Genomic DNA, 17,766 nt, shown 5'->3' with positions numbered 1-17,766 from the left:
GAGCTCATTATCATAGATAGATAATAATAAATTATTGAAATAGTTTAACCCTTTGTGTTTTTGTTTACTTAGATTACCATCTTAATATTTAGGTACAAATTCATGGGCTAGTCAAATTTTACACTCTTTGGGAATGATTAATGGAAAATGATTTAATCACAACATTTTTCACAACACTTTACACAATTATATTTTAAATGAGAGATATTTTTCTAAAACATCTCCTAAAAGTAATATCATTTTACAAAAATACTCTTATCTTATAACATTATTGTAAAATGTATTATGTGTATATCATTACTCATGATTAATTATGACAAATAACAATGTTCAATTGATGTCACTTGTATCTTATCATTATCATGTCATACAATTAAATTTACCTTTTTTCTAAGATAAAAAAGGAGGGCAATAGGAGGCAACCACCTCTCTATTTGAGCGAGACCATAGTCGAATCCTATCTACTGAAAATTGAATAGGAGGGACCTAAATGGCTGGAAGCCATAGGCACTCACTCAAGTTGGATTTGAGTGTTAATTCTGCTTATTGACATGATTAGTCACAGGACCCCTCAACGACTCTCTCTTTAACAAACATAAACCTAGGATTAACATTCACTGGGACAAGGAAACAGAAAACAATAATCAGCTTTACTCTGGCTATCCAGAATACTTTCCCTACATAAGTGAAAAAGAAAAACACCGAAAAAAAAAAAGAAAAAGAAAAAAACTTACAACAGTGCCCAACAGAGGCCATACAGCTGACTCCCCATATGTTATATGTTCAAACCAAACCTGCTCAGATCTTACTCCATTCAGCACGGACGGTGAATTATTGTTGTACAGAGGATTGGCAAAGAAAATGCAAAGGAGATGTCTCATGCAAGGAAGTAGATAGGTGGGGAATCACTGGAGATGCTTGCATTGCTTGCCCTAGTCATCAAGCCCATAGTCTTCCCCAAAGTATGTGTCAACTAGACCATTTGCCATATTTCTCAAGTCTTCATTTTCATGAAACTGAAACCTTTCCATGGCATCAATTCCATCCTCACGTTCAACGAGCCTTGGACCCTCACCATGCGGCATGCCCCTTAAAACCTGCTTGCAAGATAAATAAAAACCACAACTATTTAGCTGTCAAAGAACTTGTATAATTCATGGAAGTGTCAAATATATCAGAAAACACTCCACAATTCATATCCAAGGACTCGGGCAAATATATGTTATACAACAATAATCCATGTATCATACATCCAACAAGAAATTAGTAAGATCAACCAGAACAACATAGCAGGGAAGATTGTGGGACATGTGGCTAAACATGCCAATAAGCATCCCTGTTAACTCAAATCACTTATCTTGGAACTCCCAAAAGGAATTTCACATAAAATTAACATTCAAGATGTTCGGGGAAAATGGAGAAACTTCCTCATGTCGAGCCACTTATCTTGGAGCTCCAAATTATGTCCCAGGAGCATTATTGTATGTGACTCAGGCCTAAGTCCTAAAAACTCTATGCCCGACCTACGCTAATACTGATCATGTTGACTTACTATCTTGCACATCAGAATTGCTTACCAGCTCCATAAACTGAAGTCCTACTCTTGCAGCCTCAGTATCAGCAGATCTGACCAAATCAATAAATCCAGGCAGGCATCCTCTACCAACAAGTGAAACCAAGTGCTCATGGATCAGATTTGGTTTTCCATCACCTTCTGTGGGGGCAACACAAAGGTTTCCCAGTACATATGCTACCTCCTTTCTTACGTCAAATGGTGCTGTAGAAAGAAGGCGCAATAGCAATGGCACCGCCTCGCTAGAGTATATCAACTGCTTGTGTTCCACAGAACCAGCGGCTATATTAGATAGCACCCATGCTGCTTCCTACAAAAAATTAGAAAACTTATCATGAGAACTGGTGATTTAAGGTAAAACCACACAGACAGCTAATGGAGATTGTCTTACCTTCTTCAAAACCCGGTGTTCACTCTTCAAACATTTCACAAGGACTTCTATGACATGATCTGAAGATATGGTAAACAGATTTTAAACATAAGTATTTTACATAAAACATGTTTATTGCCATTTTTATCTTAGCAAGCAGGCGACATGATTTACCAACCTGTAATTTCACGGCCAGGAACGAGAACAGCATGAGTTGTGTTCGAATCACCAGCCACAAGATTACCTAAACTTCGCAACACCTAAATGGAAAATCATTTTCAATTTGAATCCATAGACAAGACACTTACAAATCTAGAAAAAAAAATGTTTCAATTCAATTTAGCAGCATCTAATAACTAAAACAGCTTTCCTATCAATACACAAAATGAAGAAATTGTAGATGGGAATTGGTGCATCATTATTTAACAGCAACTTCTGACTAATTTACCTTTTTTCTCTAAAAGAGTAAAAGTAACTTCTGAGTAATTTACCTTGAAGTAGCATGAACTGTTTTTCTTATTTTGTAATTATAAGTCCTTGAAGTATAAAGATTGGAGAAATAGTGGGAAAGAAATTTTACATTTCAATAATGGAACCATGCCATCGATCTTAACATGCTCTGGGGGATTCCAGATCATGAAAATGGTATAACATAGTGACGTTAGTAGATTCTCGCTTTCATTTTGAGAACTCAAGTTGCCAAATATTAGTCAAGTGGAACAGAACAAATAGAACCTGAAGTCAGGCAAACACTTTTCATAGGCAACTAGCACAAGAAACATTTTATTCCGGAGTAACTAGCATGAAAAACTAAAAGATCATATACCAGTACTAATAATGCATTAATGCTTGTAAACTCACAATATGTACCATACAGAAAAGACACAAGAAAAGTCAGCATAAGAAAATATGGATGTAAAATTCCACATAAAATGCTAACCATCTTAACCTTCATAAAGTGAACATTTATAATTCACTCCACAAAAACATTTGATCACATTTTCACAAAAGGAGACAATCAAGCAAAAAGGCTAACTATATTACTACCGGAATGAGCAATTGCAAGCTATTTGATGTTGCCAGTCTTTCCACGAGAAGTTGAAGGACATCGGTCTTCACCAGCATACCAGTAGCAACATTTGAAAGGGCTGAGAGATACACTACTACCCATGCTACTTCAGTTGTCAACTCATCATCTCTGGATTTCAGAAAGTGGATAATACTTAGATATCTGTCCTTTTCAACATAAACCTATCAAACATTACTTCTCAATGAGAATAAGAACTTTAGGGAAAAATGAAATAAGTTTTTTTTAACGTAGTATAATGACACATTATAAATCTTTTACGAAAAAGTTGGCAGGATAGTTACCATGGTAATATCATCAAGAGGAATGGAACCTTAAAGTTAACTCTTTTCTCCATAAAAATTTTCCCTACAGTTATTTCCCAAAAATAAAAATAATAATGTCTTACAGTTATAACATCGCTGCGCATTATAACTGCATCTAAATTCTAAATGGAAAGAAACAACACCAGCAAACAGGTAGCGGCAATCTGAAGTTAAATCTTAAAGCTAAAAATAGTCAATGAACATAATCCAATGCTAAGAAGTTTTTATTATATGGCTTTCCCAACTACATACGTGAATTGAAAGGAAAGAGGGGAAAAAGATTAAAAAAAGGTGAAATACATGAGCAATAATTGAATATACTGGAGCAAGAAGCAGAAGATATTTATACGCTTTTCTTCAATTATTAGTGCAACTACATCTACCAACAAGCAAGAAGATGGCTATTAAGAACAGATATGAAACTAAACGATATGGTCAGCAACCAGAACAATTTGCATATAGTACAAAGTATAATACTGAAATGAACCAATTGAGTTCATCTAGAGCCTTGGTGGCATTTTAAATCATCTTTGAGGTAAACAACATACTCTTACAACATTTATCTAGAAATTAGTCTTTGGTATGCAACAACAATATCTTTCAAGTAAAGGACAAATTGAGATTTCATTACATCATGCCCATCAAAATCGACCAAAGGGATAAAACTCCTCTTACGCTTTTTTCAAGTGCCGAACAATTGCATCCAATAACCCATCAACTCTGATGAGTTCTGTGGCAGCTTTAGGATCTGGTCCCTACACCCAAAGCAAACTGAAGTCATGCTGTAAATGAAATTTGAGGAAAAAAAAAAAGAGTAAATGTCTGCACTTCCCCCCCCCAAAAAAAAAAAAAAAGAAGAAGAAATAAAACACTCCCAAACAACATGATATAGAAACTCAAACCACATTAGCTTCGGAAAAATGGAATGTCAAACATGCATCTGAGAATGATTTAAAACCTTTATTAGATTTGACAATGCCCAAGCAGCTGTTCTCACAGTTGAACCCTTGTTTGGCAGCATCATTCTCGCAAGAGGTAGTAAGGCCCCTTGGGATAACAAAACATTTCTTAGCTTCTCCCCTTCACCAGCAACATTTCCTAATGCCCATGCACACTGCTCGGCAACAGACAAGGAACTATTTTCTGCATCATAATTGCATTATAAATGCAAAGCCAAATGCAACATTACAATATAAAACCATCTCAATTTTCAAGCACATACATATACCTAACTTGATAAACAACACTTACACATGTATATTGTAGATAACCAAGAGAAGCATGTGCTTTAATAATAACATTTACTTTTTACCGATCAAAAAAAATAATAATAATAACATAGGTCCCTGTATGGAACAAGGATTGGCTACCAACAATGTCAATTAGTTTTATTGCTCAATTAGTAATGGATTCAATTAAAATAAGCATTAACAAGAAACAAAGATGCGTAGCTATAGCCATAAATTCCATCGCATCAAAGCTTGGGATGAAACTGTTCTGATTCATTTAGCATCATTGTTCTTTAAAACAACATAGATCATATTTGTCAGGGTGGTGTTTTTTTCCTGTGCTCCAAGGGTCATTAGCTAGTTTCAGGGCTTTGATAAGGCAATATCAACAACATGAGGTTGCTCATATTTCAACATTTTCAATCTTCAACAAAAAGAGAATCATCATCCCTATAAGTTAACAGCAGCAACCTATACTGAGTGCTAATATTTTTTTTACATGTAATGAAGGATTATATTGATGAAGAATAATAGGTATGGCCCAAGTACAAAAGGACACATACAAGAGATACACGTATGCTTAATGAATAACCGTTACAAGAATCTCATGGACACTTAGTCCAACAAAATATATCACTATTGACCATTGAAATAAAATGTTGAAAAAGAAAGCTCTAATTTCATCTGTTGTCCACTTGTGGTCTTCAAAACTCCTATAATTTCTTTCCCTCCAAAGGCACCACAATAAACAAGGAAAAATGATCAACTTACAAGTCTTCTACAACTATTTTACAACACTTTAAATGTAAGGTAGTAATGTAAATTTGAAATTATTTATAGTAGTGTGGCATAATTGCATTGGTTGGTTGTAAAATGAATAGTAAAATAGTTTTAAAAGAGTTGTAGGTGTATCATTACCCTTCCCCACTCCTTTTTCATGTACAGTACCAATCTGTTATGATAATCCAATGCTTCCTTAGATGATCAATTATGAATATATTCCCTAAAGAAGCTATCCATACAAAAGAAAGTTTCTTTTAGAGGTGCCTTAGTCTTCAGATACTCCTCCAAGAAAAATAATTCATATCTTGAGTAGTAGGAGCCTGATAGTATGAACTGAGGTGAACTTCCATTCCTTGACAAGGTCCAAAAAACCTAGTCTACTGCTAACAGTTTTTAATAGGGGTGCTGGGTGGGGCCTCATATCCGGTCTGCCCGGCACCACTAGGGGATGGCTTCGGGTGTGGGGGCAGGCGGGGTTGAGGTGCTTTTCAAACATACAGGAAGGTAAATCCACCTGCCCGCTACACTATATAAACATTAAAAAAAAAAAAAAACCCTAGATTCTATCTCACCTCTAGTATTCTCATTTCCACCAAACAGACCCCTCCTCCTTCCCTTCTCCTCCTCCTCCTCCTACTCCTCTCTCTCTCTCTCTCTCTCTCTCTCTCACTCTCTCTCTCTCAAAGTCCTAGAGATCAAGAGACCATGTTGTGGGTTCCAAGACCAACCCTGTGGGTCTCAATTTGGGTCCCTCCGATCCTTATGTCGGATGATTTTGTTTATTCTTTGGGCTAGTTTTTTTATAAGTGATTCCTTGGGTTGATTTGGTTGATTTTGAGTTGTTTTGGTTTGGGTGTGTAGGATCTGGGCAATGGGCAGTGCAATCCCTCTGATCCTTATGTGTGGGATACGAGTGGATAGGAGCTGAGGATGGAGACGGGGTAAGAGTTGAAATTTGTCAAACTGGGCAGGGTGTGGGGAAGGTGGCTAAGGGCGGGTAGCAGCCCTGGTTATCAATCATCAACCTAGAGAATCAACTATCAGCATTCTTAGAAGCAATGTGGATGGGGGTGACAATGTTTTTCATAATTTAACACCATGGTTTAAATATTCAAAATTGTAATGGTACTTTGTAATCACTTTGATATCATCTTACAATCTTGCAAACTATGGACTCAAAAAGTTACTTTCATTTATCAATAAAGAGAATATTTTTGACATTTAAAACAAAAGAATGCATGGGTACTCGCCAACCTCCAAGATGAGCAATAAGCAATGGTAATGCAGGCAATAAAGCTTCCGTTTCTTCAGGTTTTCCTGCAGCAATGTTTGTGAGGCACCAAGCTGCCTCAAGCAACTGAAAAAAAAAAAAAAAATCAATCAGTATCTAGGTAAGCATCATGCCTACATTTCTTTTCTTATATCATGTCTACTTAAAACCACAAAGCATCATTGCAATGCATACCATAATTTAAAAGGGTAATTAGAACTTAATAGTAAGCGAGATGGGAAGTTTTCCCCCCCTTTTTCCTATCAACTAAGTAAATGAGTACCTGTTCATCTGGAGAGCCAAATGAAAGACATTGTACAAGTATGGGTATTGCCCCAGCTTTAAGAGAAGCTTCAACAGGAGGGAATTCAGATCTTGATAACAAACGCCTTAGTTCACGAAGTGCATTCACTCTCTTCTGCATTGCAACTTTTCCCCTAATAGTAATACAGGAAATTGTCATTTGCTAAAATAAGTTAGATCTTTCCATAATCTTGAACTTCGGCATCCTTGTAGACAAAGAAACTAAGTTCTAGTAAAATACTTTTGAAGATATGTAATGACTTAACAAAGGCCCAAACCACATCTAAGCCCATACTCCAAAAGGATTAGTCAAGGTTACAATTGGAGTTCATTATATTTTTTAACCGGTAAAGAAAAATTGGAGTTCATTATAAAGGGTAAAAACTTCTCTCTCTAAAGTAATGTACCAATGTGAAATCTCATTCACCACCTTTCCTTCCCGTACAAAATCTAGGGGTATTACAATCTCCCCTTAAATTCCTGACATCTTCGTCGGGCCATTCTACCATAGGTGGCACAATTCAGATCCCACACTTCTGGTTGGTTTTGGCTCTAATACCCTTTGTAACAACCCAAGGAAGGCACAAGCCACATTTACTTTTAAAGGATAGTCAAGGTTATAATTGGAGTCCCTTGAATTTATTGTAAAGGGCAAGAACTTCTCCTTATAAAACAATATGCAATCTCATTTACCATCTTCCTACGCACAATTTAGAGAATTTTCATACCCCTAATTGAGTATGAGAATGTTGCAAATGGAATCTTACATTGCTTGGAAGGGAAAAATTCTTACCCTTTATAATGAATTTCAAGGGCTCCAATCGTAATCTTGACTAGTCTTTTAGAAGTATAGGCCGAGATGTGACTTGAGCCCCTCCTTGACTCGTTACAAGATAGATCTAGGGTATGAGGAGAAATGAAGTAGAGTGGACAAATTATCAAGAACGCCCATACTTTATAGAGTTCAAAAGGAATCACCTTTATAATATCAAGAAACAGAATATCATTGATGTCCAAAAAATCTCCAGACTATTCCTACCCGCACAAAAGTCATTTCCCATTAAGGAATTAGCTCATAAGTAAGCTAAAACTTAGCTCTACCTGTATAATCAAATTAGGAAAAACTAAGAGAAAAAGGTAAAATTGACATACTGATATGCCACAGAGGATTTCAACTCTTCTACTGCAGAAGAAGTTTGAGCTTCCAGAATTGATTGCTCTTCATCAATCATCATGTCATTTTCAAGAGAAACATCAGTATCACCACTAATACCCACCCTACACAGGCGCTTTGCCCGCACCAATGATTCTCTTCTTTCTTTTCCAACAGTAGCTGCATTTTTCCGTCTTCGATGTGCCGCAACATTTCCAACTAATCACAAGATGCATAATTAGAATTTTTCACACGCAAACATCACAGCACCAACAAACAAAATAGATGCTTTAAGGTTAGAGGAAACAGATAAAGCACGCACGAGAGTAAGTATTAGACAAATATTACATTTATACAAATCAATCAAAACCAGTTCGTAACACTTTGTCCTCAATAAATCTTCTCAAACAAAAGTCTTTTGTAAAAATATGGAACTAAATGAATCTACTTTGTTTTCTTATTTTCTCCAAGGATAAAATTGATTAATAAGAAGTTCAAATATTAAGAAAGAATATTGTAAGTATGAAAACTAAAATACCGGAGGTACAATTGCGTTGTTGCTAACCCCGAGAATGCAAAACCTCAATCGACTTAGCATATCCCCCAACTATGAACTTAATTGAGGCAAGTCCTTCAGCCTCCCGGATTTTTTTTTTTTTTTTCAATCTTTTGCTTTGCTCTTGGTTTCATTTCCCCAGATTTCTCGGGCAACCAAACATAGATAGAATACTGAATTTAACTAGTACATAACTATACCCGAAGTTAAAAAGTCACGCACCTGAAGACTTGATAGGTTCTCTTCTATGAGCAGCCAAACCTTCATCGGCCATTGTTGAGAAAGTTCCGAGAGTGAGTACCTTCGAGCAGAGAAAACGTAGTATTGGGAAGTTGGGGAATGCGACCAAAGTTGGGTTAAGAACGTAGAGATCAGTGTCTGACTCGTCCGAGGGCTAAAAGAATAAAGAAAAAAGAAAACTGATCCAACTAGGGGATAATCGCAATCACCAAAGGAAGATTGAAATCTCACGGGGCGTAATTCACTCAAATGATTTTTTCACCCTCTCCTTTAAAATACATTAAAAATTCACTTTTTTTATTTTATATATTAACTTTTTACAATATATTATATATCAATTTATTTATTTTTTCATATTATTTAAATATTATATTTTTTAATTTTTTTTATTTATTTTAAATATTTTCTCTAACTACTAATAATATCATTATATTTTTTTATATTTATAATATCTTCTCATATACAATGTCATATAATTATATCTTATTTTAAATTAATCTAAATTTATAAGTTAAATCAAAATATAAATTATTTTAAAAAATAAAAAGTAGAGATTATATAATGAAAATATTTACAAAATATATTATGTAAATAAAAAGAGTTGAAGAAATGAGAAACTTAACAAGAGGAGGAAAGAAAAATTAATTAAAAACGTTTACAATGATAAACAGTATTCTCTATATCTAAAAATTTACTGCAGTAAAATGTAAAAGTATCTTTAAGATAAAAGATCTAATGGAATGCACTTTTAAGAACATTTCTTTATACTTTAAAGAAAAATATATTATAAATGATCCATTGCAGTGCTCAAACCTGCTACGCTTTCGTTTAAATGCATTCAGAAAACAAATCCAAAACAAGAAGTTCCGAACCAGGGCGGAACCAGGATATGCACTATTGGGTCAAAATTATAAAAAAAAATATTACTTCAGGGGGACAGAATTGATTTTTTAGCGATGCTACGTACAATCTTATTTGAAGATTGTAATGTAAATTTAGATAATTTTATTTTTAAAATTTTGTAAAATTATAAAATTATCTTTCTTAAAATGATTTTTTTCTTATTTAATAAAGGGTCTATACATACAGTCCTCAAGTAGAGATTGTAAATAGAATTTTTCTTGATTTTTATCGAGTTTTTTCGATAGAAGCTATGTATATATATGTATATATATATAACTGCATATTTTCAAAAGAGTAATAATGGCACGTCTAAATGTTGCATACTCTTTTTGAAAAAAATAGTATATTATTAAAAAATTAATTTTTTTTTATGTATATCTCATATTTACTTAATTTTTCAAAAGGAGTGCAGTATTTAAATGTGGAACCTTTCTTGATTATGCCGCAAAGTTGGTGTGCCGTTTATGGTGGGTTTTTTAGCTTTTGAGTGAGCGAAAATACTATGCGTACTACTTCGATGTAGTTCGTGCTAGGGATGGTGGAACCGTCTGCAAAAGCGTGCTGCTGATGCTCTTTCTCTAGTCCTGGCATATGTGCTGCAAAATTAGTGATTTTAGTATCGTGGAGGGTCTTGTGCACGGTGGCAATGGTCTCGAGCCAAAGTAGCGTTGTGTTTTTGGTTGGTGGTGCAGCAGAGGCGCCCAGTTGTGTTGTAACGTGGTTGGTCCCATACATTGCAGCATCAAGTTACAGCCTAGGGGTAGGGGTGGGTGGCGGGGCACTGCCCCCCACCACCCAGCTTCCACTAACTCAGCCTCGCTTGAGCGGCGTGGGCAACCCCGTGCATAGGCAAAACACCATGCGGGGCAGAGGGTGGTATGGGCCCAAACCTGCCCCCCTCCACACCCCGGAACCCAAAAATATATAATTATATATACACATCAAAAAAAAAAAAAAGTGTTACAAAACGACGTTGGTTTGGTAACGAATCTTTTTTGAAAAGTAACAACGAAATGACATCATTTTGTGAGATGTTAAGTTAAACCTAACCCCCTCTCTCTCTTTCTCTATCTCTCTCTCTCCCCAATGCACCAATTTGTTCTTTGTGAATGATTTTTTTAGTAGTTTAGTATTTTATTTTTTGTGTATTTTGTTGTGAATTTATGATTTTTATTTTTTTATTTTTTTCGATTGTGTCACAGCCATAGATGGGGGGCGGACGGACCAATGGTCAATCTCTACCCTCGACACCAAGACGAGGGTCCCCACCCGTGGCAGGTTTGGGTGTTACGAGAATTCTCAAAATTTTTAAACTTCTCATAGTTTTATTCTCAATCATCACTCAAATACAAAACATAAAAATCAATACAACTTTTCTAAAGTTTAAAACAAAAATAATATCAAATAATTTTTTCACTTTATAGTAGTTTTATTTTAAATTTTTCTCTCTCATATTCCAAAGAGTAGTGTTACATGTACTTACAATTTTAGATACAACATTATATGTATTGAGTAAAAGATCTATTTTATCATTTTTTTTCTTTTTTTAATTCAAATTTTAAATTTTAAATTTCATAATATTCAACATATCAATAGTTGACATATCAGCACGTACCATTATGTGAGTAAAACTTATAGATATAAATAGTATTTTTTTTTTCAAAATTCAATAAAATATTTTTACTCACAATTTTACTATTATTTACAAAATTCTGATATACTCAAAGTGTCCAAACATGCCCTTAAAGTTTTACAGCCTCTAACCCTAGTAGTATTTACTCACAAGTTAACACTCATTCGTGACAGGTATTTACAACGAAAATAAAACAAAGGATATATAGCAACGGGGAAGCTAACGATTGGAAAATATGGCAACAAAGAAATATATACATGCACATGAAGAAATTTTATGCAATTAAATTTTACTCATGTTTTTAGTTGTCTTCGAGTGGAGTACTAAGGATATTTATTTACAAAAATATGGTGATTTGCAGTCATATTTTGTCACTTTTTAAGGATTGTAAACGTGCCATTAGTATTAAGTATATTAGCAATAAAAGTTAGGAAAGAATGGAGAATCATGGCGTTTTTAATATTATTATTGTTGTATGAGGTTTATTTTTATTTAAAGAGAGAAGTACTATAGTCACGAAAAGATCCTATCAAAACAAATTTATAAATTAAAATAATTTTATAAGATATATTAGATTTATTTTATAATAAAAATAATTTTATAAACAACAAGGCAAGTCTTCACGAACGTTAAAATGGAGAAGAAAATATATGTACGATAAGGTTATTATATATAAGAAAATATTAGTTGAATCGATAAAAGTGAATAAAAATAATCGATTGAATTTTTAATTTTTAAATTTTTTTGTTTAATAATTAAGGAAGTGAATATTAGTTAATTGATATATTTTTTTATTTTTTAAAAATATTTAAAACTATATAAAAAATAATTTTAAAAAAATACATTTGCACTCATGGGTACACTAATTACTTCGATTAAATATATGTCCCAATAGCACTGTCCTTATATATAATATGTCAAAATGTAGTTCCCATGCTTTACAATGGATGGTGCAACTAAGCAACTAAATCGACTTGAACTAGTTTTTCTTTCCTGTAAGCAACTCTTATAAGTAGCCTACCGTATATATGGTTGGCAGGCAAATTAATGGCTGGTAGAAAGGGTGCATGCATTAGGACGTTATGAATTTTTTTTTTGGTAAACAGAAACCTTCTTCTATCTAAATCTTCTCTTCCTTAACAGCATGACTATCTCAATAGATTTTAAGGTCTAAAGCGAGAAGGTAAAATGGAACATTTTTCTTATATCGAATTAATTAAGTTATATCTAAATATATTTTTATTTAAAAATTATTCTTCTTACTTGTTGAGATGCAAAATTACTAATTAAATTTTTATATTCAAGTTCTTCTAATATCTCATTCTCAATTGATAACATGACTAGTCCATTTAATCTTTTCTGCGATATTATTGATCTTAGATAAGATTTTATCAATTTTAATTTTGAAGAACTTCTTTCTGCAGAAGCAACAGTAATATGTATTGTCAATAAAATTCTATAAGTGATACATATATTTGGAAAAGAATCAAGTCTTTTTATATAATTTAATATATCAATAGGAGTACTTTCTACTACTGGTAAAATTTCTTTTAAAACTTTTAGTTCAGAAATAAAATCTAAATCATCAATATCATATTTTAACTGAAAGCTTTTAATACTAAGACAATTTTTTTGCAAACTACCATCGTCAAGTGATTTCAATTTCTTGATATTAAATAGAAAACCAAAAATATTTTCATATATTTGAAATTGTTCAAACCTGTTTTGAATTGAAGAAACTGTTTGATCTACTATAAATAAGAAATAATTAATTCTAAAAGATTCTTTAGTAGATTGTGTTGTCTCTTCATTGACATTTTCATCAAACTGTTTTTTTCTATGAATTATTCGTTTTGTTCTAAATACAGGTTCTATTTCCATACTATTTGCAATCTCTTTCGATGAAATCATAGCAGATTTAAATCCATTTTCTCTATAATCTTGAAAAAAAGAAATAAGACATTTTAACTGATCAATGGCAACATCTATATGCATATCTTTAGATTGCAAACTTTTACTTACAGTATTGACCGCAAATAATATATCATACCATATGGCCATGCCTAATATGAACTCAAAGTTCTCAATTTCATATGCTACTAAACAATTAGCTTCACCATTTGTTTTGGAATCTTCAGTTATTTTTGCTAGTTGCAATAAAGCTTCTCTTATTTGTGGAGTTTGGAATTTTATTGCTTTGATACTTTCAATTCAACTTTGCCAACGTGTTTGTGTGAATGGCGTAAGAGTTAGAATTGACACATTATCTTGTAAAATTTTTCATCGCTTTATTGATGAAGAAAACAAAGAATAAATATGTCGGATTATTCCAAAAAATGATATAGCTTTAGGACAAGAATTAGCCATGTCATATATAACAAGATTAAGATTATGACAACCACATGGCGTGTAAAATGCTTTGGGGTTTATATCAAGCAATCTTCTTTGCACCCTTTGCTCTTTTCCTTTTATATTAGACCCATTATTATAACCTTGTCCTCAAACATTATTAATATCAAGCTCAAGACTTTTATTGCATCTAATAATTCATTGAGAATACCTTTTCCACTTGTATCATTTACTTTAATAAATTCTAAAAAATGTTCATCTATTTTTATTGGGCTTATTGAAATATTAACACATTTTAGTATGAGAGACATTTGTTCTTGATTACTTGCATTTGGGGTACAATCAAGTATAATTGAAAAATATTTTGATTCCTTTATTTTTTTAATAATATGGTTTTTAATTTCAATTGTTAGGAAGTGTATTAATTCATTTTGTATATTATGCCCAAGGTAATGATTATGAATTTTACTATCATGAATACGTCGAATATGTTCTTGCATTACTGGATCAAACTCATAAAACATTTCAATTAGGCTTAAAAAATTTCCATTATTTTCTTGGTAGATCTTTTCATTTTGTCTTCGAAATGGTAAATTATTTTTACCAAATGTTTTTACTACAGCAACAATTCTCAATAACACTTTTTTCCAATGATTTTTTTTTTTTTTTTTTGTTAATTTGTCCTTGAACTTTTTTTGTCAATTGTTTTATTTCTTAACAATCTCATTTCTAAATCAAGCCAAGCAGTAATGTTAGTAATATGCTCATTAGTTGTTTCATAGCTTTTAAGCTTAGCACTAAGATTTTTCCAGTCATCGGTTCCTTCATTAGCTAGTTGGCTTATACTAATATTTGAATTAAACAACTTGCAATAAAAGCATAATACTCTGTTCAAGTCTTTTGAATACACTAACCATTTTCTATCATGTTTCTCCCCATTTGATAAGTTTCATATATAATATGTAGTGGAAAAATGTCTAAAGTTCTCATTTAGGAAAGTTTATATCGCTATATCTAATTTGACCCTTTTATACTAATAAATCTCTTAATTTTGTATCAACATATTTCCATTGAACTGGGTCATAAATATTTGAAGGAATAGAATCATATATATCCTCAGTATTTTTATTTTCTTCTGTACTTTTCCCAAATTCTCCATCAATAATTGTAGCAGTACATGCTTGAGTACTATCCTCAGATTCCTTTTGTTGGGTTTGTTGTGTTGTTTCATTATCTTCATATTCCTTTCGTTGTATTTCTTGATTTATTTTGTTATCTTGTGGTCCTATTTGGTGTGTTTCTTAATCATCTACAAATGTTTCACCTAAATTTTCTACTATATTTTGTTTATTGGTAGTAACAAATTTATTTAAAGATCATTTTTGGGATTCAATCAATTTTTCTATTCTTCTCTTTTTTTTTTTTTAAGTTTCTCATATCCAAATGCATATTTTCTATTAGACATATTTTCTAGCAGAAAAGAACAATATCCACTATATAAAATCTTACTATGGTTATTAATATTTTAGAAAAAATAAATATTAATATAAAACAATAAAACCTGATTTAGCAAACGAGATCCGCTTTTATATAACAAATGATGTTCACTTTTACATAAAATTGTTAATCTGCACAATAAAATAAAATATCTTAAAGTTAATATCTAAAATCGAGAAATAAATTATAGACTATAAAGAATTAAAAAAAAAAATAAAAGTTTGAAAAATAGTTCAACAGGTACCATGGCCCATGGCCCATGGGCCATGCAAATTGTGAAAGCATTGATTAAGTTTTGAAGAAGAAAGGAAAAAAAATAATCAAGGGACATGGATGTTCTGGAAAAGTGTTCCAAGCAGTAACGTTCACGTGGCTCTTTTATTGTCACAAACCTTCACAGTTCACCGTATATATATAAAGGAAAAATCTAATTGTAAGCTATTCTACGTACTAATACACGCACCCATTCAATATGATTGGTCAGAAAGTAGATTTTATTGAAAAGAGTGCTAATTTAAATTTAGAATATGAAGACAACAACATTAGTATGCAGATTGGTACGCAAACTTGCTTGTACATAGCAAAACTCATATATAAAACAAAAACTTCACTTTATATACAAACGACAGCTCAAGCCTCAGATTAATCAGTGATTCAGCTTTATTTATCTTCCAAAACACAGGCCACCCGACAAAGCTACTCAATGTTTGACGGTGCGATCGGAGACAATGAAGAGGCTGCCAGTGCATACAAGCAAGATGGGCATGGATGCAAGAGAGAAATTAGAGAATGGATAGTGGAATACAAAAACTATGAAATAAGATTTGTTGATTTTAGGTATAAAAACAAAGTTTTTGACATGTTCTGCTAGATTTTTTTGGATTTCATAGAGGCAGATTGGAACCATTAAATTACAATCATTATTGTGAGTTTTGGCTTTCCTAAGGGAAGTTACAAAGTTATTAAATAAAAATTTATATTTTATTTTTATAATTGTTAGCATTTTGGGAGAGCACTAGGGGCCCTAGGCAACCTCCTAACTCGTCTTATGGGAGAGCCAGCCCTACCTAACAGTAAGTGCTATCTTAGTTAGTGTGTGAGCTACTTTGTTACTATCTCTTTAAGTATTTTTTATTTCCCAACCCTATCTATTGTATAAAATCTATTTTATATCTTCAACTATCTATCCATTCCATTCCCAGCTACTTCTTGAGCTATTTACATATTTAATCACTATCAATGCATCTCATTCAAATATGGCTTTTGTCCAGTGCAACTCAGCACACAATTTAGAGCCATCCACACAGCATGTAATTTTGTAAGAGTTGGGTTACTAATTAATGTTTTGAATACCGTACTGGAAGCCGTATCGGTCAAGGTACTGTAACAAAATATTTTGGTACAGGTATCATTTCGAGATAATCGATATATGAATAAATTATATATATAAATTATATTCTAAAATAATAGTCTATATATGAATAAATTATATATAAATATATATATATAAATTATAAATAGCCTAGTCTGAATTGGGAGTCAAAAAATAAGCTTGTAGTTTGAAAAAATGGAAAAAAAAAATTGAAGGCCGAAATATCGGCCGATACAGGCCGAAATTGAGGCTGGTACCGGCCGATACGGCCGGCATTTGGGCCGGTACGAAACGTATATAGTACCTGTATCGGCCTAGCAGCAGGTATGGAAAATATCGGCCGTACTGACCGGTAAGGTACGAAATTGAAAACAGTGTTACTAATACCTTCTATTGCCTTGCATAGGGGTACCAACACTTCTCCCTCTTCATCCCTCACCACTACTCCCATACCCATTCTCTTCTTTTCCGAATCCAAAGCTGCATCCCAGTTTATTTTCACAAAGCCAGCTTCTGGCATCTTTCAACTAGCCTCTTCTTTTTTCATTGTCTTGCCATTTATCTCCCTACTACTGTCAACCTACTCTTATTTGAACTCTAAGAGGTTTTCTTGAGTTTGTATAAGCAATTCGGTAGACCCTTTAAATCTACCCTCAAACACATAAGTATTTCTTCTCAGCCAAATATTTCTCATAATTGTTGCCACAATATCTAACTCTTCACTTTGTAATTTTTCTGCCATCAACTGCCACAGACGAAGGAAATCCCTTTCATCTCGATGCCATTTCTGTTCAGGACTGGAATTCTCAGCCCACACATCTGCAGCTGCACTACAACTCCATAAGACATGACAAACAGACTCTTATTCCAGACCACACACTGGACAAAGTGAGTTTTCCACCACCTTTCTTCTAGCTAAATTTGTCTTGTAGGCAAGCTATTACTCACGGTTTTCCACATAAACATCTTCACAGCCTCTAGTGTGTTTAAATTCCACAAACTTCTCCAGCCACCCTTTCCAACCTTAGAATCAGATAGACTCCCTTTTTCCCCTCCTCTTTCTGCACATCTCAAGGTGGTATGCACTTCTCACAATATAGATCTCATCTTTTGTGAAAGTCCAAATCCTTTTATCTTGGAAAT

At 33.1% G+C, this 17,766-nt stretch overlaps 1 protein-coding gene across 2 annotated transcripts; it reads right to left on the bottom strand.

Moving 5' to 3' along the window:
* Nucleotides 1-633: 633 nt before the first annotated feature.
* Nucleotides 634-9,073, bottom strand: LOC121265584 (importin subunit alpha-9). Of its 2 annotated transcripts, none has more exons than XM_041169265.1 (11): nucleotides 8,852-9,073; nucleotides 8,073-8,292; nucleotides 6,901-7,054; nucleotides 6,602-6,704; nucleotides 4,294-4,478; nucleotides 4,011-4,090; nucleotides 2,991-3,141; nucleotides 2,122-2,203; nucleotides 1,965-2,023; nucleotides 1,578-1,883; nucleotides 634-1,097 (listed from the first exon to the last, which is right to left on the bottom strand). In XM_041169265.1, exons 1-11 carry the CDS (start codon nucleotides 8,901-8,903, stop codon nucleotides 933-935), a joined length of 1,557 nt encoding a protein of 518 aa, XP_041025199.1. In that variant the 5' UTR covers nucleotides 8,904-9,073; the 3' UTR covers nucleotides 634-932. The 2 variants fall into 2 exon arrangements, with proteins under 2 accessions (XP_041025199.1, XP_041025198.1); XM_041169264.1 differs by having other exon boundaries at nucleotides 6,901-7,066; nucleotides 8,852-9,037.
* Nucleotides 9,074-17,766: the final 8,693 nt, after the last annotated feature.

This window comes from Juglans microcarpa x Juglans regia, chromosome 5D (genome assembly GCF_004785595.1).
Source record: "Juglans microcarpa x Juglans regia isolate MS1-56 chromosome 5D, Jm3101_v1.0, whole genome shotgun sequence".
NCBI lineage: Eukaryota > Viridiplantae > Streptophyta > Magnoliopsida > Fagales > Juglandaceae > Juglans > Juglans microcarpa x Juglans regia.
Note: the sequence above shows the minus strand (reverse complement) of the source record. Positions and strands in the feature narration are given on the sequence as shown.